Genomic DNA, 25,023 nt, shown 5'->3' on the forward strand with positions numbered 1-25,023 from the left:
GTAAGTAGGGACTTTCACCCAATGGTTATCTTTGACAGATCAAGAAGATGTTGGATAAATATATGCAATGCCAGAAACAATGTACTTCCTAAGATTATTTTACCACATTTTTCCAAGCATAGTATGGGATTTACATTTAATGTGGTAGTGTTTTCTTTTTCTGTTTTCTTATATTAAATTTATGTAAGAATTTATTTCTGTCATAAAATTTTTTGTGTGTATAACAATTATGCTGCCTTGCATTTAAGGAAATACAGTGATATATATATATTAAAATGTAAGTGCCCCAAGTCAGGGACTTGGTCCACTTTGCTTTCTGCTGTATCTCCAGCACCTTAACAGTGCTTGAAATATATTAAAAAAGTGAAGTTGCTCAGTCATGTCTGACTCTTTGCAACCCCATGAACTGTAGCCTACGGCTCCTCTGTCCATGGGATTTTCCAGGCAAGAATACTAGAGTGGGTTGCCATTTCCTTCTCCAGGAGATCTTCCTGACTCAGGGATTGAACCCAGGTCTCCTGCATTATAGGCAGACACTTTACCATCTGAGCCCCCAGGGAAGTCTTGGAATATATTAGGCATTCAATAAATATTTATTAAATTATTAACACTTATAGAAAAATTGATGTTTTTGAACTGTGGTATTGGAGAAGACTCTTGAGAGTCCCTTGGACTGCAAGGAGATCCAACCAGTCCATTGTGAAGGAGATCAGCCCTGGGATTTCTTTGGAAGGAATGATGCTACAGCTGAAGCTCCAGTACTTTGGCCACCTCATGCGAAGAGTTGACTCATTGGAAAAGACTCTGATGCTGGGAGGGATTGGGGGCAGGAGGAGAAGGGGATGACCAAGGATGAGATGGCTGGATGGCATCACTGACTCGATGGACATGAGTCTGAGTGAGCTCCGGGAGTTGGTGATGGACAGGGAGGCCTGGTGTGCTGCAATTCATGGGGTCGCAAAGAGTCGGACACGACTGAGAGACTGAACTGAACTGAACTATAGAAAAATGGTCTTAATTTAATTAAATCTTTAAATAACAAAAGTAATATATATTATGCCAACTTTCAATAAATGCCAGAAATTTCAGAAGTCACTGTCCTTGACTATGAAGTATTAAAACAAAATATTAATAAAAGTTCAGATGGAAAAAACCCTAAATTATTGAAATTTAAAATAGCGATCTTATAAATCATTCTTGGTCAAAGAAGAATTTTAAATTTCAGATTACTTAGAAAAGAAATAAAAAGAACATTTAGATACTAACACTTCTGGAAGTTCACTGAACTAAATTCAAAAGTGAACTCACTGCCTTAAGTTATATTGTTACTGACCATGACTAAAAAGTGACTGAAAATGATAAGCTTAGTAATTTTAAAGTTTGCTTTATCCTTTCTTAAGGAAAGATAAATAAGTTGTTAATGAAGGAATAAATACATTAGAGCAGAAAAACAAGATTATTAAATATATTAAGTGGTAAAAACATAAAATGTACTCAAAGTTTGAAAATATCAATGAAATAATTTAATAGAAAAAAGATAGCAACTTTTCAAACTTCAGTAAAGGAGGAAACATCTCCTTTCCTAAAGATCTCCATCTATGGGAATGATTGATAAAGGGGTCACAGAATTATCCACAAAAAAGTATCAGGCTAGATGTTTTTATGGATTAGTTAGTTTAAATCTTAAAAAAGAAATAATTCCTAGACTATAGAAATTGTTATAAAGCATAGAAACATAAAAAGCCACTCAAATTATTTTATAAAGGTAATATATCCCTTTTACTTAAAGCTATTAAAGTTAGGAAAACACACAAAACCTTAGATATCAATTTCACTTACAAATATATATATACAAAATCACAAATAAAAGACTAGCAACTCATGCACAGCTCTGTCTTAAAAGAATAAAACAGACAGCATAGGAATGTAGATTCACTTTTTCACAACTGCAAGGGCTATTCAATATTAGAAACTCTATTAATATTAATCATCACATTAATAGAAAAAGAAAAAATCACATGACCATATTGATCTGATATTTAAAATGCCATTTGAAAAAACTAATAAAAGTCTCTGGCTTGTTTACATAAAAATGAAAACATTTCTCTCTCTAAAGTATCATAAAGTTAAGAGACTACTGATAAATGTTGAAAAAAATTCTCAAGAATTTTTGATAGCAAAGAACATTTACAATTCGAGCAATAAAGGAAAATGTTGTAATGGAAAAATAAAAAATTCATAGAAAAGAAGAAATTTATATGGTCAATAAACACATGAATTGCTCAATTTCAGTTGTAATTTAATGAAAACAAAATACTTGATATTTGCTATCAAGTTGATAAAAAGATAAATGAAAACACTCAGTTTTAATAGGGCTGCTATGAAACCTATATAAGATGGAGCAATAATACGTATTGGATGTATTAATAAATGTGCTATTAATAAAAATATAAATTAAGCAACTTTTCTAAGGGCAAGCTGGGTTATTTGGATCAATTTAAATTTTTTTCATAGCCTTATATTAAATAACAAATATATTGATTTATGATACCAAAATAATAACATAAGGATGCAGAGATTTATTTAGAAAGCTAATTTGTACATTACTACCTATATAAGAAATGATAAAAATAATTTAAACATCCAACAACAATAGTTATTACTCAGTTATTGAATATTCTTTCTAGAAAATTGCAGGCAGATTCTTTACCATCTGAGCCACCAGGAAAGTCCTTTCTAGGAAATACTGCGCACGAAGCATTAAGTTCATATTTTTGAAAAGTATTTAATGGCATAAGAAATGCTTGCCATCTAATAAAAAGTGAAAAAAGTAGCTTAAATAACAGTACGTTCAGTAGGATTCCAATATAATTACTATATGTGAGATGTATGGGTATGTGTATTTGTGTGTGTGTGTGTATGTGCTTATACAAAAGAAAGTACTCCAAAACATAGTGCTCACTTATTGTGTGGTCAACTAAAGGTGACTGAAATTTCTGTTGTAACCCTTTTTAACAATTATCTACTTTTTTTTTAATAGTGAGCATGTATTATATTTATAATAAAACTTTTTTCATGTAAAAGAAAGACAAGCAATTTTTGGAAAACAAAAAAAGCTCGAATATCCCGACTATGTCTGCTGCAGTAGGCAGGAACTTGAGAAAACTCTGGGAGATGGTGAGGGATAGGGAAGTGGCATGCTGCACTTTATGGGGTCATGAAGACTTAGACATGACTTGGCAACTGGACAACAACAATGGCAACTATATCCACCTGATCTGGTTGTGTAATTTAAACTCTTAAAATGTCCATTTAAGAGCTACATGAACCATCAGCTGCTAAAATAAAATTAATTAATATGCAAACTGTGTACATATCTATCATTATCTATATATATAGTAGAATACTATGGATATAATCAAGAAGAGAAAACTGTGCCTTAAATTATGTGATAGGATGTATTCAACAATATTTACTCAAAAAAAATTCTTGAGCCCCTAGTCTGAAACAAATACTATATGAGTTATTGTAAATGAAATGGCAAACCAACCAGATATGGAACTTAAAGTCTAGACTAGAGTTTTTCAGCCTTTAAAAAATCATGACCCAAAGGAAGAAGTCTACTTTACATCATGACCTAGCACATACACGTATGTGTGCTCACTGGCTGTGAAACAAAATTTCCATCCACCAATACTCATATTTACAGTAGTAAATATGCCATCCCTCTGATCTATTCTATTCTACTCCAAATCTCTGAAAATGTCAATTGTGCACCCCACTCCAGTACTCTTGCCTGGAAAATCCCATGGATGGAGAAGCCTGGTAGGCTGCAGTTCAGGGGGTCGCTAAGAGATGGACGCGACTGAGCGACTTCACTTTCACTTTTCACTTTCATGCATTGGAGAAGGAAATGGCAACCCACTTCAGTGCTCTTGCCTGGAGAATCCCAGGGATGGGGGAGCCTGATGGGCTGCCGTCTATGGGGTCTCACAGAGTCGGACACGACTGAAGTGACTTAGCAGCAGCAGCAACTGGTTTTATGAACATCTAATAAGTTGTGACACACAGAAAATCTGCCCTCTTGGGAAGATCTCAGTCAGTAACTGGGACAAACATGATGGACAAACACTCAAATCCTTAAAATGAGAGATTGGGTCCATAGAAAAGTATGATTGTGAAATATCACAAGCCACTTTATATTTGCTTAGACATTACAAGGGTTTCCCTGTTGGCTCAGATGGTAAAGAATCCACCTGCAATGCGGGAGACCTGGTCAATCCCTGGGTTGGGAAGATCCCCTGGAGGAGGACATGGCAACCCACTCCAGTATTCTTTCCTGAAGAATCCCCATGGACAGAGGAGCACGGGGGGCTACAGTCCACAGGGTTGCAAAGAGATGGACTCGACTGAGCAACTAAGCAGACATTCCAAAGGACATTTGGAGGAGCTTACTTGGAGGAACAGTGCCCTAAATGCAGACAAAAGGGAAGGTTAAACACACATTGGGAAGTTTTATAGGATAAAAGCATCTAGCCTCTTCATTCTTGGTTAATCTCTCCTTACCATGCATTCACCCGTAAATCTTTCCCTGTACAATTACTCCTAAACATCCCAGAATGTCTGAAATCATGCTTCCTATCTGCCTTTCCCATCAGACACAACTCTTAATTCCTCAGAGTCAAGTCAACTTTGGCACAGTTACCACCAAATAAAAGTTTTGTGGATGTCCAACTCTTTGCGACCCCATGGACTGCAGCACGCCAGGCTTCCTTGTCCTTCACCACCTATACAGTCCTGTGGCCACTGCTGAGTTTTCTGAGTGGTGCTTGCTCAAACTCATGTCTATTGAGTCGGTGATGCCATCCAACCATCTCATCCTCTGTTGTTCTCTTCTACTCCTGTCTTCAATCTTTCCTAGCATCAGGGCCTTTTCTAATGACCTGGCTCTTTGCATCAGGTGGCCAAAGTATGGGAGCTTCAGCTTCAGCATTAGTCCTTCCAATGAATACTCAGGACCGAGTTCCTTTAGGATTGACTGGTTTGATCTCCTTGCAGTCCAAGAAACTCTCAAGAGTCTTCTCCAACACCATAGTTCAAAAGCATCAATTCTTTGGCACTCAGCCTTCTTTACAGTCCAACTCTCACATTCATCCCTGGAGAAGGAAATGGCAACCCATTCCAGTATTCTTGCCTGGAAAATCCCATGGACGGAGGAGCTTGGTGGGCTATAGTCCACAGGTCGCAAAGAGTCGGACATGACTGAGCGACTTCACTTTCTCACATTCATACATGACTACTGGAAAAACCATAGCTTTGATTATATGGACCTTTGTGGGCAAAGTAATGTCTCTGCTTTTTAATATGCTATCTAGGTTGGCCATAGCTTTTCTTCCAAGGAGCAAGTATCTTTTAATTTCATGGCTGCAGTCACCATCTGCAGTGATTTTGGAGCCCCAGAAAATAAAGTCTGTCACTGTTTCCATTGTTTACCCATCTATTTGCCATAAAGTGATGGGACTGCCATGATCTTAGTTTTTTAAATGTTGAGTTTTAAGCCAGTTTGTTTCACTCTTCTCTTTCACCTTCATCAATAGGTTCTTTATTTCCTCTTTCTTTTCTGCCATAAGAGTGGTGTCATCTGCATATCTGCTGCTGCTGCTAAGTTGCTTCAGTTGTGTCCGACTCTGTGCGACCCCGCAGACGGCAGCCTACCAGGCTCCTCCGTCCCTGGGATTCTCCAGGCAAGAGTACTGGAGTGGGTTGCCATTTCCTTCTCCAGTGAATGAAAATGAAAAGTCAAAGTGAAGTCGCTCCGTCGTGTCCGACTCCTAGAGACCCCATGGACTGCAGCCCACCGGGTTCCTCCATCCATGGGATTTTCCAGACAAGAGTACTGGAGTGGGTTGCCATTGCCTTCTCCATATCTGGGGTTATTGCTATTTCTCCTGGCAATCTTGATTCCAGCTTGTGCTTCATCAAGTCTGGCATTTTGCATGATGTACTCTGCATATGGTTTAAGTAAGCAGGGTGACAATATACAGCCTTGATGTACTCCTTTCCTAATTTTGAACCAGTCCATTGTTCCATGTCCAGTTCTAATTGTTGCTTCTTGACTTGCATACAGGTTTCTCAGGAGGCAGGTCAGGTGGTCTGGTATTCCCACCTCTTTCAGAATTTTCCACAGTTCGTTGTGATCCACCCAGTCAAAGGCTTTAGTGTAGTCAATGAAGCAGAAGTAGATGTTTTTCTGTAATTCTCTTGCTTTTCTATGATCCAATGGATGCTGACAATTTCATCTCTGGCTCCTTTGTCTTTTCTAAATCCAGTTTAGATCTAAATCATGTACTATTGAAAACTGACTTCTTTCAGTCCTGTGGCCACTGCTGAGTTTTCTGAATATGCTGGCATATTGAGTGTAGCACTTCAACACCATCATCTTTCAGGATTTGAAATAAAGTTCTAAGGAACTAATTAATAAATGAATGTATGACTAAACTACCATGCACTTTGAAATTTTATTCTTCAGTCCTGGGACCAAAGTGACACAGCATGAGTGAAAATGGATAATTGATGAGGGACATTAATAGGGTTTCTTATATTGTAGAGAAAACCTCCAAGCAAAGGAAAGTCTTTAAGAGCTTCTAATTGCAAAAGGATTAAAAAATTCTGATAAACTTCAAAATACATTACGTGGAAATATGGAATGCTGGAAACCCAATGTCAGTTCCTTCTTACTTGCTTGTCATCTGTTTAATTCTTTCATCATCATGTATTCAAGACATTTTAAACCTTACATCTATGCAACCATATGTAGAAAAGAGAAAGTACCCACTTCCGAAATTGGGAAATTTAAAAATAGTACTAGAACCCCAGGTAAACCACAAAGCTCTAAATCTCATAGTTTTTCTCAATGACCAATTTAGGTACTGTTAAAAGATTTCTTCCTGCCATCATTCACGTTCATTGTGGGGCCATGATTTCCTTCTCTGGAATGTAAATTTCTGATTCCTTTACAACCACAGATGCATAGAGCACGTTGCTGCTGAAGTGCGGTCTGACAATTTAAACCTGGGAAATTACTGTAAAGGGAATTGTATGGAAAACAGGAAACCTGGTCCATGCCAAATAGATGAGGAAAAGAAAAGTAATTGATATGTATAAAAATTACAATGAAAATAGAGTTGCCATTCAGAAATAATTTGGGACCCTGATAATTGGTGAAGATAGGAAAACAAAACTGAAAAATAGAAGTATCTTCACCTGGCTTGGGAGTCTCCATTTTCACAGGGTGGGCAAGAAGGTTCCTTAGGTGAAAGGCATCAGATAATGCCAGGGAACCTCTTTCTCATACAATATTTCCTACTGCTTCCCTAAAGGAGAAACTTCAAAACAATAACAGCTTCTCTCTCTCTCTCTCTCATACACACACACACACACACACACACACACACACACACACACCACTGAGGTGTTCCTTCTTTGTTGATAAGTGTTGACCCAAGTGTTAGGCTTGATGCATACTCATGTATAAACTGGTAAATATTCAGTGGATAAATAAATCAACAAAGGAATGAATGATTGTGGAAAAACTATTCTTCATTGCTGCTTTGGCTTTGCTGTCTAGGGAACAGGCTGAGAGGTAACATAAAATGATCTAAATTATCAGAAGAAAGCTTCATGGAGATAAAAATTGAAGAACTCCATTGCTTTACGAAAAGTCGTATCAAAACAGAAAAGGAATAATTTACCAATCGTTTATAATACTAACATTACACCGTCTCTTCTTAGTTCATTTATTTGAACAAATGGAAAGTTTTCCTGTCAGCCTAGCTGAAGTCAGTGGTGTCAACTTTTGCACTTTCTCATAAACACTCTGAGAATTAGCACCATGATTTCAAGGCTTGGTATGAGACAGAGAAATTAATGAGAGTCATAGGAGGATTGTAAAGTCACAGACTCTAGTCTGTGTCATCACAATGTATTCAAAAGGGGTCATTCTTCCTGTGGAGAATGGCAGTTCCAACACTGCTGTTGTGATTGTGATCATTTTAGGATTTTCTTTGATTCAAGTGTTCTTCTTGTTTATTTCGGAGAAGAGCTTTCTCTGACTTTTCTTTTTCCCATCATAACACCAGACTAGTCACTACTTAACAAGAACCAAATGACGTTAAATTTCAGAATGACTCTGAGTCAAATTTTTTCTTAAGCTGAAAGAAAAAGATGGCTACCACAGCAACCTGATTGGTTAATTACAGTTAGGAAGCTGTGCAAGGGCTGGTTCTGGGTTTTGGGATCTGAACACAAATATGATTCATATGGAGTTTTCATTGTCATCAACGTTAAGTGATTCATGTGCCAAACATGCTAATTCAGTGAATTTTCATATCTTTTCCTCCAAACATATTCATTTAAAAAATTTCAGTCCCTAAAGTTTATTTCAGAATTTTGAGCTCTGCTAAAATAAAACGTATTCAACTGATTTTAAACAGCTTTGAAAACAGTTTAGTAAATCTGGAATTCATAGGCGTTTCTGCTATGGTTTTTCCTATGTTACATAAAAATGGTCATTTCTCCCATTGCAGTAGAAGAAAAGAATGTGATTATTGTAGAAACTGGAATTCTGGGTTTTTAACCATGATCCAACACAAACGGCTGTGGTTTGGGGGAACTTAACCTATCCTAAACTCAACATCCTGAGCTGGAATTAATTGCTCATTAGAAGCAGAAAGAGTTCTTTTTTCACTCTAATGTAACTAAAGCATAGGCTTTTTTTTTTTTTTTGACATATTATGGAAAAATAATGTGGTTCTGAACTTTCTTTTTCTGATTTTTGGTATTTAGGTTTGGGTTTGAGCCAGAGATAGCCTAACTTATTTGATTATAGCATAAAAAGAATGATTTTATTTTGACTTTTAGAGAGAAGTGATGAAATGATACCAGCATTTGGTTTGGGTTCAGTTCTGTTGGGTTAAAAACAAATTACGAGTGATAATTAAAGATAATTCCAGCAGAGATTCTCTTTCTTTCAAACATCTCTTGTAGAAAAAACATCTCAATAGCTGTCACAGTGGCCTTCCTTTCTTCTGTTCCACAGGGAGTTGGCGCGGATTGGAGTATCAGCTTTGTTACCGATCATGTGACTACGCACACAGTCTCAAAACATTAGTTTTCTCATCTGTAAAATAGAATTGAAGACACCTACCACATGGAGTCGTCTGGAATAGTTAATATTAGGTATTTGCTTATAGAATCAGTGTTGATGCCATTGTTACTACTGAGCTGGCTGTAGCAACATTTATTGAGTAAATAATTTACATATATTCTCCTTGTAGTCCTCTCTCCCTATTTCAAATCCTTAACTAGACCCAGACATTTCTTTTTCTCTTTTTAAATTTTTTCTTTTTTCTTTGAAGTATAGCTGTTTTATAATGTTTCAGCAAAGTGATTCAGTGATACATATATACACATGTATTCTCTTTCAGATTCTCTTCCATTATAGGTTATTACAAGATACTGAATATAGTTCCCTCTGCTATACAGTAGGTCCTTTTTGTTTATATATTTTATGTATAATAGTGTGTATCTTTTAATCTCAAATTTCAAATTTATCCCTTCCTGGCTTTCCCTTTTGGTAACTGTAAGTTTTTTTTGTTTGTTTTTTTCCTCGTGTCAAAGTGTTTCTTTGCTTCAGGATTTTTGCACAGTTGAAAACAGAAGCTTCTAATGTTCTTTTCGTTTCTGGTCTTTGATTTTAGCGCAAGCTCATTAAAGAGATTAGGTGTGCCCCTGGGGTCAGGGATGAAAGGAACACACTTTGGAAGGAAAAGTTTGTGTGGGGGAGACAGGGAAATAGATATTGACCTCCTGACCCATGGACTTTGCCAAAAGTGCCTTATAACCGGTCCTGACAGTTACCACCTGAAAGAGCTGTGGGCACCTCAGGGGTAACCAGAGTGAGCATGACTGGAAGACCTTCCACATGCTCTGCGTGCTGTACAATGCCCCCGAACTCTGGAATAACCGAAGAGGTTCAGCTCCAACAATGACTGAGAACAGCTGTCTGCCCAATGGAACATATTATTTCTGAACACCTCAGTACAGGCACCACTTAAAAATTCCTCACCTTTCTTGAGCACTTAACTGCATGCCAGATGCCATTCTAAGTGCTTTACATGTAATAGTTCACTCGTGGTCACAATACTTACATGAGATACTGCTATTATCCGAATGTTAAAGAAGACTGAGAGGCTAAATAAATGGGCCAAATTTAGCCAGTTAGCAAGTGGTGTGGCCTGAGTATGAACACAAGGCCCATGCTCTAAAATGCTTTCCATACCTGCTGTGTGTTGGGTCTAAAATTCAGGACCTCTATCTGTGGGCTTAGGAAGACTGGGTGAGCAGGCACTAGCTTGGAGTAGCATCTTCAGGGGAGACTTCAAACAGTGCTGACTGAGGAGTCATGGACTGTGTAAGTTGTGGCAACTGGCCTTGGGCCACTGGGGGAAGACTTGGAAACAAAAGACTGCTTTTGAGGGAGTTAAAGGCCAGGCTGCTGGAGAAATCAGTGCCACCCCTAGGATCAGGTCATTACCCACAGGAAAGCAGTTTGACTGGGAGATGTGGGGTAACTTGGGCTCTGTACATAGACGAGAGGTGCTGGAGGAGCTTCAGGCCATGATGCGGCAGCAAAAAGGTATGGGGAAAATGCCTTAGCAGCCAAGGCGCTCTCGCCCCTCGCTTTCACCAAGGGACTGTTTCTAAGCACAGATTCTATTGACCTCTCTCCTGTTCCCTTCTAGACTTCCCCTATGCTGCCTAATTTTTACCTACTTAGGGTTAAATCAAACACCTGCTTTAGAAAGAGAAGTCTTCCAGCGAGTGGGAAGAACCTTCATGGATTTGATTATTTGCCCCAACTCTACTTCCCCCAGCTCAGAGTGATGAAAATGAACTACAGGAGAACAGGTACTTAAATGGAGGACCATGAAGAGAGGTAACCTTGGATTCCTGAGCACTCTGGAGGGAAGCATGGACTTAAGCGTAGTATGATAATGAGGTAGGAGGGATTATGGGTCAGGAAACCTGGGGAGACATCCTTGAAGACTGATAGATAGGGAGGGGCTATAGAACATCTCCAAAGTGTGTCCAGAAAAGAAGGAAGGAGGAAACTTCCTTCTTTGGCCACTGGCTCAGATGGTTCCCCTGCTCCCGCTTCCGGGTTCATGTTCTGTCATTGCTGTTTAGTCACTAAGTTGTGTCTGACTCTTCTGCAGCCCCATGGACTGTAGCCCACCAGGCTCCTCTGTCCATGGGGTTTCTCAGGGAAGAATACTAGAGTGAGTTGCCATTTCCTCCTCCAGGGGATTTTCCTGACCCAGTGATTGAACCCCAGTCTCCTGCATTGGCAGGCTGATTCTTTACCACTGAACCAGCAGGGAAGCCCGTTCTGTGACTAGTACAAAGTTATTGGATTTTAGTGTACTTTGTGTAGGCTAGTCCAGTATCTTACAACCAGTACCTTTTTTTCCTATGGAGAAAATCATTCCCAGGTGCAAGCCACCGATTTCTTACTGGTTTTCTGAAACATAGTTTATTTTTATGTTGGGGATTGCCTGTAAACATGTTGCCTTCTTTCAAAGTAATACATGTTTAAAAGCTAGAAATTCACTCACAAAATCTTTTTCCATATGGCTAATATGTCATCATGGTCCTGTGAAAGCCACACTGAAATACAGGAGGACTGATGCTACCAACCAAAAGAAAAAAAGAATCTTCAATTCATTTTGTTGTCCTCTTTCCTAGAAATTTCACTCCTTCCTGAAATCTAGATGAGTGAGGCCCAGTCTTTCAGGCGGCATCTGAGGTTTTACCAGCGCCACATTCCATCAAAACTCAAGCCCTTCCAAAATCCCCCTAATCTGTAGACAGTATCTGCCTTGGTACCTCTTAAACTCCTCAGTTCAGCTGTTTTAGGAAATCAGGGGAAACACTCAACTGTTGATGGAGGGACACATTCGAAAGGATGTGTTCATGGAGTTCTAGAGGGTCTCATCAACTGAGAAGGGGTTGGTTAACTCTGGTAGGAGCCAAACTACAACCATTGTGGATACATACATTTGATGGTTCTAATTCATTACCTCATTCCATCTTGTGAAGCTTTTCAGAACAGCATAGGTACTTGTTACAAAACAACAACCCATGCAGTTACAGACAGAGCAATTCTTACCCAGGGAAAATGAGTGACTTTTTATCATTTCAAAGCATTCTATTGCCTCTTTCTAAGGCAAATTCCTAGGTCTTGGGTGAATCAAAATGTCACTTGCTTATCTGAACAAACAGCCAACGGTCTGTTGATTTTTCATGAATAACTCAGTGAAGCCAGCTGCGTTCTTGGGGTAGCTCAAAGATACTGAACCAGTAGACAAAAAGAAATCTTCTTCCTTTTACCTAGCCAACAATGGCAGCGACTTTAAGAATGATAATAGAATCATCTTTTCTAATGATAAACTTGAAAATATGTGAAGGGAAAAGTCTTTATCTCTCTTTTCTTGATAATCTAAGAAGATAAACTTTATATCATTATAAAAACTAGGAATTATAGTAGACAGCTCCTAATTGTGCCCGACGTCCATTTTTCCCTCATGACAGCAGCTTGATCTCCTTTCAGGGACTGCTTCTTCACTTATACTCATTCATCAAATTTATGTAGATCTGTTTCTACTTTCTGGTTCCAGGAGTGGCCTTGTGATGTAATTCTGACCAGTAAGAGTACTACATCTTTCTGGCCATGGGAGCTCAGGAGGGGACAGGTGACCCAGGTTGAATCAACAAACCATTGAGGTTTGAACATCAGTTCTAGGACTTTCTGGATATACTAGGGATGAGACAATCTCTTTCTGTAGAGTTGCTGGGTTGAGGCTGCTGATGGCTGTCTTATCACCATATAGGGGAGTCCCTTGACAATGGTCCCAACAGAGAGAAGCACAGAAGTTATTCTCCTAATAACGCGCTCCTAATGGCCTGTGGGAAGGAGTAGGACCCAGCTTTGCCTGAAGTCAGATACACCTATGGACCTTAAACTTATGTAAGCCAACAAAGTTTCTGTTTTTGCTTAGGACAGTTTGAATTAGGTTTCTGTTGCAACTTAACAGCCACTGACTAATCCATACTTGTTTTTTAATGTCCCTAGTTTTTAACAGATGCCCTCCAGGAGACAGAGAAGGAAAAATATGAACAAGCCTCAGTTCTGGTATTGGACCGCTAAACAGTGGGAGCTCATCTCTCTTATCCCTTATGTTTAGAACATGACCTTCTGATGGTTTTTGTACTTGTGTGGCTATTACACATTCCATCTTAAATCTGCTCCTAAGACAGCTAGCACGATCTTAGCATCTTGACCTCCCTTTCCTCTGACTACAGGATTCACCAGATGTGCCCCTCACTGTTAAGACAGCTGCCAAGTATGTTCCTTTGAGTTGGTTTCTAAATCATCTTCATATTAGAAGAAACAAATCTTTCAGAATGCTTTTATTTCTTCACCCAACCATCTCTGTTCCAACCATGACCTACGTGAATTAATCCCCTTTGCCAAAACACATAGTGCTATGTCTTTGACAATGGAAACCAGCCTACCTCCCTCCCACCCTTTTATAGGTAAATATTCTTCCAATTTAGCCAAAGAATTAAAAAGAGGAAAGGGATATAATATATGCCATGTAACTCTTGAAAAAAGATAGTAATAATGGTGCTAAAATTTTTAGAAAACTTTAGAACCATCCCATTTCTAAAGTTACTTACAGGATATTCACGCTGCTGTTAAATAAGCAGATAATCTTTATCTGCTAATAATAATAATTTTTAAAAGCCCAACAACAATAAACCGTAGCCTGTGGCCAGATGACTGTGACAATCTTTACAAGTTTTACAGAACATAAAATGGCAGCAGATATCAGGTATTATGTTATTATGTTTTCTGTTGGCAGGAAAAAAAAAAGTTCTCAGCTAGCCTATCTGGCTCACTTAATTGGGCCTATAAAAACTCGCCAGTCATCTCACTCACAGCCATTGAATTTCCCTCTACTTGTTCTTTACAGCTTTTCAGAGCCTAGATGGGAACACAGATACAAAACAGACTTGCTGAAAAGATTTTTTAAGGTCTCATGTCCATATTTACAAACCTTGCAATCTGTGTGTATTCATTTATTTTAACACAAATGAAGTGAATAAATCAAGAACTCCTTTGGGAAAAAGAAAAACCTGTGTGTTTGAGGAGCAAAGAACAAAATATAGGACGGAGGCAACTTCCAAATGCTCTCTCTCACTTTCCCAGCACCCCTCACACACACCCCGCTTTCAACAGAATTAACTGCTTTCTCTGCACTCATTTAGAAGATAGTATCACTCTACACGAGAGCATTTCTCACGTAGATTAATGCCCTTTTTCCTGGTTTTGGCTTAAATGTTTGTATTCCTGGCTAGACTGTGAGTTCTTCCAACATAGAGACAATACACTTTTGTTTACCAGTACTGGGCCTACACGAAGACTGAGAAAATGTTGGTTAAAATTGAATAGGAGACACAGAAAAAGGAAAAGGGAAAAAGAGATGTGAGAGCAAGGGAGAACCCAAGAGAGCAGTAAGAGAAATCCCTGGCTTTGGGCCACTGAGCAGGTGTAACATCGGTAGAAAACTACCCACAAGATGGCTGGGAAGATTCAGAAAGTCAGAGGGGGGACCGAAGCATAGTCCCACTGATACAAATACATTTTAAAAATATCAAGGAGCAGCCTTTCTTAAAAGCGTGCTCCAAAATTTCCCAAGGATTTTCTTTCAAGTTTCTAATAAACAACCTGCACAATTCTGAACATTTCTTGTTCAAAAATGGACAGTTATATTACGACACCTGGTGAAAAGTGACTGCAAACTGCATCCTAATTTCAGAGATATGAAAAAAAAAACCACCAAAAATATGAATAGAACCTAATAATCTCTTTTCAGTGATTCATAGATCCTAATACTCTTTCCATGATTGTTTTAATCATTTTGGCTTTGAAAACTTTTGTGAGCATTCTTTCATACTTTTTGGCCTATCTTAAAAGTAGTTACTAGGTAACTTATTCCTGTAATTTTTTTCTCAATTGATCCAAAGTTCTCCAGTATAGTGTGACTCTTGGGAGTTTCTCTCAGACGTCTCAATCTGAGGTATGGGGAGCTAGAGGAATTCTGAGTCCATGAAAGTATTTTTTGATGATGCTGGTCCACATAATGATTTTGTTAGAGAAGTTGAACTACTTCAGTATTTACTGAAGAGACTGGAATCAATGTCCGATTTTATAAAACTTGTGGGTCAGAAAGCCTGAAGGAGAAGCACCTAGGAGCCCTCTTTGGGGCTCCATCCCGCCTCTTCATAGACTGTTTTTCAGTTTTTAACAGGCACCCTTGGTCATGGTGAAGATCAGCCAATCTAGGAGCCACAGTCTCATAAAAGCTGTCTTGTTGGGTCTGGCTGACCGACAGAAATGAAAGACTAAATTTCTAAACATGCTTTCCTGGATCTCTCAAAAAGTAGCAAGACAATGGTGTGATTTCTCAGGTCCATGTTGGACAATAGATAATAGTGTTTTTCCACGGCTTGTGGAAAGGACAGGAAAGGATGCTGATATTCTAATCCCTGGTTTGGAATATCACAGACAATCACAAAGGGCCACTCAGCTTTTATGACAGTGCATTTCCCAAGAATCCTTTCGGGACACCATAGTCCCCAATTGTTTGGGAAATGTAAAATCAGTCACTTCTGGCAAAGCTCAACACACCTGAGCATGGGAAACACAAATTAGAGAGATAACTCTTTCACTCACTAGATTGTTCATCTGGTTACACATTTGCCTGGCACAGAAACAGAATGAAATAGGGAGGACCTGAGTGCGTAGTCATCCAGCGTAGGTTTGGTAAATCAGAGGAAACTTTAAGTCCTCATGACTGCTAATAATTTTCATCCTTTCAACTTGATGTAAGGAGATCATATAAAATAAGGTTCAAACAACCAGGACTGCTTTATCTATTGTGAAATTATTTATCTTTATTTTGCTCATAGGAATTCATACTGGTTTTGAGAAGAAAGACTTTTTAATGCATTGGACATGGAGTTCTGCTTTGGTTCTGGTGGAAACAACTTCCCTTTATCATGTTTGATTGAGAGAGGACAGTCTTATGTATAGAGTCTTCCATCAAAGTCAGTAAGCCAGTCTTGATTAAGGCTGAAATGAAGTGAATAGTTATAGATTGTTATTCTATGAAAATATTTTGCTTTTGTTACTGACAGTCTAAAGGACTAGTTGCTCCATCACAGTCAATGCTATTCTGCTTAATCCTAACATTGGTAATAAAACCAATAAATAGTTGTTTCTTCTGATCTGTAGTCACAGGATGCTTATCTCTGGAAAAGATTGAAACCATTTGCTTGGTGATTGCTAGTCCATACCACGTACTTCTGATAAGTGTTTTTAAACTCTGCCATACAAGGTAAAATCTACTGGGCTAAGAAATATCAGTTGCTGTACACAACAGTGATAGATGCTGAAACTGACTTTTGGACCCCTCTGTAAAAGCACTAGGTTTCATGCATGAGAAACCACACTATCCAAATAAAAGCTAGAGAGAATCAGCTTAGTGGTTGGACTCTACTCTCCCAATGCTGACCTCATGAACACAAATGTGGGTATAAAAATCAAGAAATGAAACTTTCCTTTAAAAGATCAGTCCCCAGCAGATGAATAGATAAGAAAGCTGTGGTACATATACACAATGGAGTATTACTCAGCCATTAAAAATAATATATTTGAATCCGTTCTAATGAGGTGGATGAAACTGGAGCTGATTATACAGAGTGAAGTAAGCCAGAAAGAAAAGCACCAATACAGTATATTAACAATATATATGGAATTTAGAAAGATGGTAATGATAACCCTGTATGCAAGACAGTAAAAGAGACAGAGATGTATAGAACAGATTTTTGGACTCTGTGGGAGAGGGAGAGGGTGGGATGATTTGGGAGAATGGCATTGAAACATGTATACTATCATGTAAGAAATGAATTGCCAGTCTAGGTTCGATACAGGATGCTTGGGGCTGGTGCACTGGGATGACCCAGAGAGGTGATATGGGGAGAGAGGTGGGAGGGGGGTTCAGGATTGGGAACTCATGTACACCTGTGGTGGATTCATGTCAATGTATGGCAAAACTAATACAGTATTGTAAAGTAAAATAAAAATAAATAAATAAATAAATAAAAGGAAAAAAAAGAAATGTTTAAACAAGTCTCAGAATGAAGGAAAATACTTGTAATATTTCTGATAAATGACATGTGTCCAGAATATGCAAAGATTTCTCATAAATCAACAATAAAATGATGGTCAACTTTAAAAAAAAATAAAAGATCAGTCCTTCAAAAGAGATGGTGTGGTCACCATGGATAAGATCGTTCCTTACGTAGTTCTCAAAACAGCCCTGAAAACTGCAGAAAAAGGCAGTAATCATCAAAGAGGATGAGAGAGAGCTTGCCTTCTTGAAAAAGACAACAGAATGAATTAGGCTAATTTGAAAAAACCCAGAAAAATGTTTCTTTAGAGGTCACAATATTCTTTTGTCTTCATGAATGTGGAATGATTTGATAAAGAACCCTCTAATAAAAAAACTGCCCTTGTCTCAGAATAAAATGATCTTAGTGTACTGGTAAGATTAGCAAAATGTGAAGAAAGCTAAGCACCAAAGAACTGATGCTTTTGAACTGTGGTGTTGGAGAAGACTCTTGAGAGTCCCTTGGACTGCAAGGAGATCCAACCAGTCCATTCTGAAGGAGATCAGCCCTGGGATTTCTTTGGAGGGAATGATGCTGAAGCTGAAATTCCAGTATTTTGGCCACCTCATGAGAAGAGTTGACTCATTGGAAAAGACTCTGATGCTGGGAGGGATTGGGGGCAGGAGAAGGGGATGACAGAGGATGAGATGGCTGGATGGCATCACTGACTTGATGGACGTGAGTCTGAGTGAACTCTGGGAGTTGGTGATGGACAGGGAGGCCTGGTGTGCTGCGATTCATGGGGTCACAAAGAGTTGGATGCGACTGAACTGAACTGAACTGAACTGAAAGTGTTCAGATGCAATATACTAACACTTGATATCTTTGAATGGATATCTTTCAGACCTTTCCGAAATTTATTTCTAATAATTGTTTTCCAAAGGAGAGATGGCTTCTGTTTCATGGTCTGTGAATGCTTGACCAGATGTCTGAGACTCAAGAGATGGAGGTTAAGGATTAAGGCTCAGTGGATAATGACCAAGATTCCCTGTCCTTTTTAAAATAACTAACATCTGCTCCATCCAAACAAGCAGGCATACAAGTGCAAGAGGGAATAAATATGAAAGCAATTAAAATGAACTACTGTGCATTAGTGTGGTTTGATTTATAGAAACAACTTCTGTAGGAGAAAATGGGCTGTGGTTTAGGTAATGTTCACATCCATGAAACCCAAGTAACCTAAATATACATTGATATGTATAGGACATTCCTAGCCATGTTCTTCTGCTCTTAACTATGTCAGTAAAGATGAGTGCAATGAATTCAGGCATAGACTTACCCAGTGAAGGTCATAGTCAGGTCTTGCTCTTCCTTCGTCATCCTCATATAAAGCGAAACCTTCTCTCCGAGCCTGGTAATACTCTTTCCGCAACTTTTGGATGCGGTCAGCACTTCCACTCATGGACCGGCTACTGCAGGACACAATCAGACAAGTAGTCACATGGTGGGCAACATCCTAGAAACTTGTTTCTTGATATTTTTTATTTTGTTAAAGCATCTGACATTCAAATTTGGAAGATTCAGTAATATCGCACAAACATGCCAGGAAAACGGAAATTCCTGGTAACAAAAATAAATAAAAACTACTCTTTATGTGCATATGTTTAGATCTAACTTGGGATTAATAAGTGCCTTTTGAGTGAGAACTTAAGGTCCTGACCTAATTGTATGTATAGAGTTTGGTTAACTTTTTATGTAGTATCTCATTTTCATACATAAGTGTTGCCTATTTGAGACCAGTTGTTTGACCTGAAGCTTGAATGTGATGCAGAGTGGCATGGCATGTTCAGTTCAATGACACTCGTGAATTTTTGGAGTGGAGCTGGGGTACATGCCATTATATGGGTATAGGCAGGATATAGAGAAAGAAAAGAAAGTGGAAGTCTTGCCAAGAAGTAAAAAGAAAAACAGAAAGCTGGTCATAGTAGAACATGCCATCTTGGCTACATGTCCAAGGTTTTCTTCTCTTCTTAGCTACTTCTTCCTCTCAGGAATTACAGCTTCTCCAGTAACTTATCCATTCAGCCCCACACTAGTCAGCCAGTGGCTCCCTTTCAGCTTAGATCTGTCACCATCATTTCAACAGAAACAACATTATGTGATACAATCAGGGCTACGAAGCAAGAAGAAGTTGCTAGACAGATCTCTACAGCTGATCAACTTCTCTGATTGATCTGAGGCATAACTGAGTGCCTTATTGTGCCAGACCCTATGTTAAGACCCAGAAATCTTAAACACTTTCACAGAGCTTGTTCACAAAAAACACACAGCTGGGGAGTTAGGGAACTGAAAGGGATATGGAAGACTACAATCCACTGTGACTGATGCTACAGGTCTGCACAGGGGTTGAGGGGACATGGATTGCTTAAACTTCAACAGGGTGAGAACAGAGCCATCGAAGGAGATCACAGAAGGCCCCAAAGAGGAGGTGACATCTTAGCTGAATCTTGAAAGATGCATAGGTGCTCAACAACTGAACAAGTGAGATGAGAAAATTCAAGGCAGACGGAAGGACAATGCAAAGAACAGAAATGAGAAAGCATGCTGCTTTGGGGGAATGCAAGGAAGTCAGTTTGGGAAGCAGTGGTCCTCAACTTCTTTTGTCCTGCCTCATAGACATAGTAGCTGACATTCGCTCCCTTCCCCCTCTCATTTGGGAAGCAGATTATAATAAAAGAGAGTTTTTGTCCTTTAGGGATATTTTGAATTTAATAAATGACAAAACAGATCATTTGCAAATGTTTGTACTTTAACTCAATTTGTAACAATTAACCATAATGATACTCATATTTCATGTGTATGTGAGAAACACAGCTCTAGCATACAAGGTGTAGGGGAGGGAGCTGGGAAGAGAGACTAGTGAGACCGAGAGAAGTAAGGAGGAGCCCCATGGAGAAGACCTCTACATGCCAAAATGATCCCCAAGTATTACACTGAGTTTTAAGTTTAAATGAGATATCTAAAAGCAGTAGAAAAAAAGTCATCTATTATTCTGTTAAAACATTTAAAAATTACACTTGAACTATAAAAAGAAAATGGTGAGTAAACATTTTTTGGAAGGAAACAATTCTTCGCAAACTACTGACAGATTGCAAGCTAAGTGAAAGTAGGACCACGTGTTTCAACATCCTCTGTACAAAATTAGCATGGAGTTCTTGGCTTCCTACTTGCTCTATGGACACCAAGTAATTGATGCCTTTGATCAAGAAAAAACAATTTCTTACAGATCATTTACCTTAATTTTTCTTCAATATGTATCTTAAAACTCTCTTTCAATAGCTCTGACTTTGTTTCCTTACTATACTTTTCTTGAACAAAAGTATTTCTTGAGAACTTGATAAAGATAACAATAAGAAAAAAAGTGGAAGGTCTGATATTTTCTGAACAACAGAAGGCAGGAAAGACAGCCGAGCTTAATTCTGAAGAGCACCCCTTGCTCTTAAGTGCTCTGAGTTGCCTACGGGCCTGCATCCACTGTGCAGGCTTCTGCCCATTTCGTGCATGCATGAGTCGCGCTCAAACTCACCAGATGAGTTCAATCAGCGTGGTGCAAACACAGCATACATAATCTATTAGTTTACCCAAAGAAACCGAAGCATTGAATTCAAGCAGAATGAAGTCATCAGTAATAAAAAAAAAAGAAACTATCTGATAAGGGACTGTTTTAAAAATCCCCATAATTTTCTTACATTTGTGGGAAAAAATAATCACACTCAGACCGTAAACTATTCTTCCATATGCCTATAAATAAATAAATTTAAAAATATGGGTTTGATCAGATTTCAGTTCTCAAATAGAAGGAATGGGACAAGAATACAAAATCAGCTGCTTATGATTCAGAAAATCCCCTATGGTTGACAGGAACATGACTATTTACCCAGAGAAGAAATCTGGCCACAGAGAAAAACAGGAAAAAGTCTAGAAATTCATGGACCATCTAAGTGCAGAACATTCTCCCTTGTGTGAATATTTTAAAGAAGTTACAGGACACCGTGCAAACCCTTCATGATAAGCAGGGACTATGTTGCGTCATTCATTTTCTTTCTCTGTGTAACCCTCACTCTACTTTGAGTATACCAAACTTTTTCCCAGGTAGTTGTTTCATATAATAAAACGAGGAATAGTAAATTCTGATTTTATCTTTCAGCTCTTCTCTGAAGATAATACACACAAGTTTACCTTCAAATCAATAAAAATGATATACACAAGCTATTGTACCCAAAGCAGTTAATTGATTCCATTTTGTGTTGAAGAGGTAGAAATCCGAGGAACATAAAAATGCCTTTGTCATAAGAGAAGCAGTAATCATAATAATTGTAATTTATGGGACATTGTATAGAAAATATATTGATACAGACGTTCACTTACTATCAATTCTGCTCAGAACAGACATCATTAATCAATTATAGCATTCCTTCCCCATAATCCTAGACATGGTCTTAGAATCTTTCTTAACCCAGAACTTTAGAAAGCTATTACCATCTATAGGAGCTGGCACTTGAGTTATATAGTTGTGTTAACAGGTGCTGTAAATATTTCAAAATCACAGAAGAATAAAGATAACTTTTATGGTTCTGTTCCATAGACATGAGAAATCTGAGGCTCATGACTAATATAAGGTCTGACTTTAAAGAAGGCTCTTTCTACCATTGCTTAATACCTTCCAACCTGTGTCTCCTCCTTCATCGAATTAGTATCTTAAAGACTGGGTCCTCTAACAACATATTGGACCAGAATGAAAGCTAAGCCTAGCTTTGAGGACTTACTTTCTGTTTTTCCTTCCTCTATTTACATGTTAACTTGTATTTTCCTGGCTTTATGGAACTCAGTAGTAGAGATCCTAAGAATTTTGTCTGATAGCTTCAGAAGTGATATCAGCTTATGATGTAACTCACCTACTCTTGCAACCATATAAAATCTGGTAAAGTATCAGTAATCCCATCTCCAGGTTGCTAGTTAGAAAATTTAGGCTTGCTGTATTATTTGTTCACTGGATAAGGTAGAGGTTAGTTAGTCATTCTTACCAAAAAAGTTCCTATTATAGCTATATACATATGTAGGTGATCAATGCCACTCCTGCACTTTCAATGTGCTGAAATTTTATTTTAAATTAACTCAAGCAGTATAACAAAACAGATTTATATTATAGTGATTTCTTGTAAATTATGCTGCCTATGCCTTTAAAAGTAGATGTATAGTAAAACAGGCTTTTCTTATAACACTTTAAAGCTGGACAGAGTTTTAAAGTTGTAATGAATTTCAGAAACCATGTCATTTTCTTCATCGTCACCTAAAGTAATATATTCCCAAATGCAATACACATCACAATACGGCATTATCTGCTCCACTGGAATCTAACCTTATTCTTCCTAGTTCATAATTACCTCAATTGAAAAACATTTTAAAATGAGTGTTCATTTGTGCATGCCATAGTCTCCTCCCATTACTACAACAGGCTGGAGAAAAGTAACATTTATTAAGCTCCTTAAATATAATATTTATGCCTTACACACTTCATCTCATTTTATCCCCAATCAGATTTGTGAGGATGACATTGACATTTCACAGATGAGTACACTGAGGCTCAAATGAGTAGCGCAGTTGGTGAATGGTGGACCAGGGAATGTGTGACTCCAAAGCCAGTGTTACCTTGTTGCCTCATGAGAAAGGCATTAAAATGCAGCAGGCATATTGTAGCAGCCGTTGCATTTCAAGGCAGAGGGAAGTTCACAGAGCACATTTATAGCCATACCTTATGATATTCTTTTATTTGCACAGATCTTTGCAATAAAAATAGAAATTGAAGCAGCTAAAGTAATAGAATACATGCAATGAAGTCTGTATTCATTAAAGAACGATGCTGGAGCAACTGCAGACGGAGATTTCTGGGTAATTAACATTACATCTCTAACAGGCTTACGTGGGAAACTGGTATAAAGCTGAATGGGGTGCAAAAGAGACTCAACATATGACAAAGATCCACATGAAAGAGAAAGAAACTCTGGATCAGGACCAGGGCTGACAAACAGCCAGGGCTGCTGCTGGTAACGTTCACCACTGGCTGAATGAGAGGGGGCTGAATGAGAGGGAGCTGGTCACCACCAGCGAACCATTGTCTGACCTGTGAATTGTCTGACTGTTGAGACTTTGTGTGTAGGTCTCAGCAGGCATACAAGTAAATACAGCACCCTAACTATGATTAAAATATACACAGTTAATTCCAAAGAGCTGTGTCATTTTCAGATAACCTCAAGTCATGCAGTTCTTCATTGCTAAGGAGAGGTGTCTGCCTTTGGTCAGTAGGTACCAGCCTGGGGTCCAGATTCAGTGATGTAGTTAAGAACAGTCTCTATATAATGGAACCTGAACAGGAAAATTTCTACCTAGATGAGCTAACCCTTACAAATTCACCGAATAAAACTGTTGGCATTAGATGTATGCATGTCAACAATAATCAGTAGAATAGGGGTTGTTTTTAAGTTTGGGATTTGATTATTCACTTTTTTTATGATGTTACTGTAAAAATGTTATTGTGATTGGAAAAGACCCTGATTCTGGGAAAGACTGAAGGTAGGATGAGAAGAGGGGCAACAGAGGATGAGATGGTTGGATGGATCATCAACTCAATGGACATGAGTCTGAGCAAACTTTGGGAGATAGTGAAGGACAGGGAAGCCTGGTATGCGGCTGTCCATGGGGCTGCAAAGAGTACAACATGACTGAGTAACTGAACAACAATAAAATATTTAAATTAAGTAAACATGGTGTTCATCTTTCTATATTCACAAAAGTGTGAAGTTTTAAAGGTTTTCTCGAAAAGATTTTTTCCTTTTGAAAGATACGGAGTGATGACAATATGCTATTCTTTTCCTGTTTTTCTTTTTTTCCCCCTAATGGGAAGGATTGTTTGCTTTATCTTTTTGCATTTAAGGACCTAAAGAATCAATATAATCTAAAACCTCAAATATAGCAGTACCACAGTTCTGAGAAAACAGGGCATACTTTTCCAAAGTGGGAACAGAGCTCTCAAATACCTGAGATTCTGTGGTATTCACACTCTTGATAACATGAATATAATGAAATCTAACTATCTATATGCAGTCTTCCCTTACTAATTATACTTCAGATCCCAGACTAGGTTCTGTAAAAGAATATTCAGCTGAAGGCAGTCATAGACACGACTGTAACTGATTTTCCGTTGGTGATAAAGATTTCTGTCAAATAAAAAATTTGAGAGATTCTTATAAATGTACTCAGGATCATCAATTCAAAAGCATTTTGAAGATTTATAGAAACCATAGCCCAATGGCACTAATACTCTACAGATTCAGCATTCCATAATGCAAATGCATTTATATAGTGTGTCCATATGTGCTAAATGAGATTTAATAATAAATAATGGCTTTTCATGGGGCTAAATTCTATAAAATTCTTTAAATGGTGTTTTCATACTGGACAGCTCTGAAAATTATCCAGTGTGACTATTCAGTGAAAATTATAATTATGTAAATTATCTTCTTGTTCCTAATTTTGTACAAAGAATATCTATTTTTTCCAAAGGTATATTGACAAGAGTTTTTGTGGTTTAGCCCAGTGAAATTTTGGAATATATAACTGACTAGCCATGAAGAACACTTGGGAATTTTTCTAATTTCTTTCCCAATG

At 38.1% G+C, this 25,023-nt stretch overlaps 1 protein-coding gene across 2 annotated transcripts in view; it reads right to left on the reverse strand.

The window, feature by feature from the left end:
- Positions 1 to 25,023, reverse strand: part of PARD3B (par-3 family cell polarity regulator beta) — a 1,161,921-nt gene that overhangs the window by 114,823 nt on the left and 1,022,075 nt on the right. Inside the window, exons 21-22 of one of the 2 annotated variants that reach the window (XM_018060570.1) lie at positions 18,638 to 18,770; positions 16,091 to 16,258 (exon numbers count right to left, since the gene is read on the reverse strand). In XM_018060570.1, coding sequence (XP_017916059.1) covers positions 16,253 to 16,258; positions 18,638 to 18,770 — 139 coding nt within the window. In that variant the 3' untranslated portion in view covers positions 16,091 to 16,252. Of the gene's footprint in view, positions 1 to 16,090; positions 16,259 to 18,637; positions 18,771 to 25,023 lie in introns of those variants that run through there. The other variant, XM_018060563.1, reaches the window with a different exon arrangement.

Source organism: Capra hircus, chromosome 2, assembly GCF_001704415.2.
Source record: "Capra hircus breed San Clemente chromosome 2, ASM170441v1, whole genome shotgun sequence".
Lineage (NCBI taxonomy): Eukaryota > Metazoa > Chordata > Mammalia > Artiodactyla > Bovidae > Capra > Capra hircus.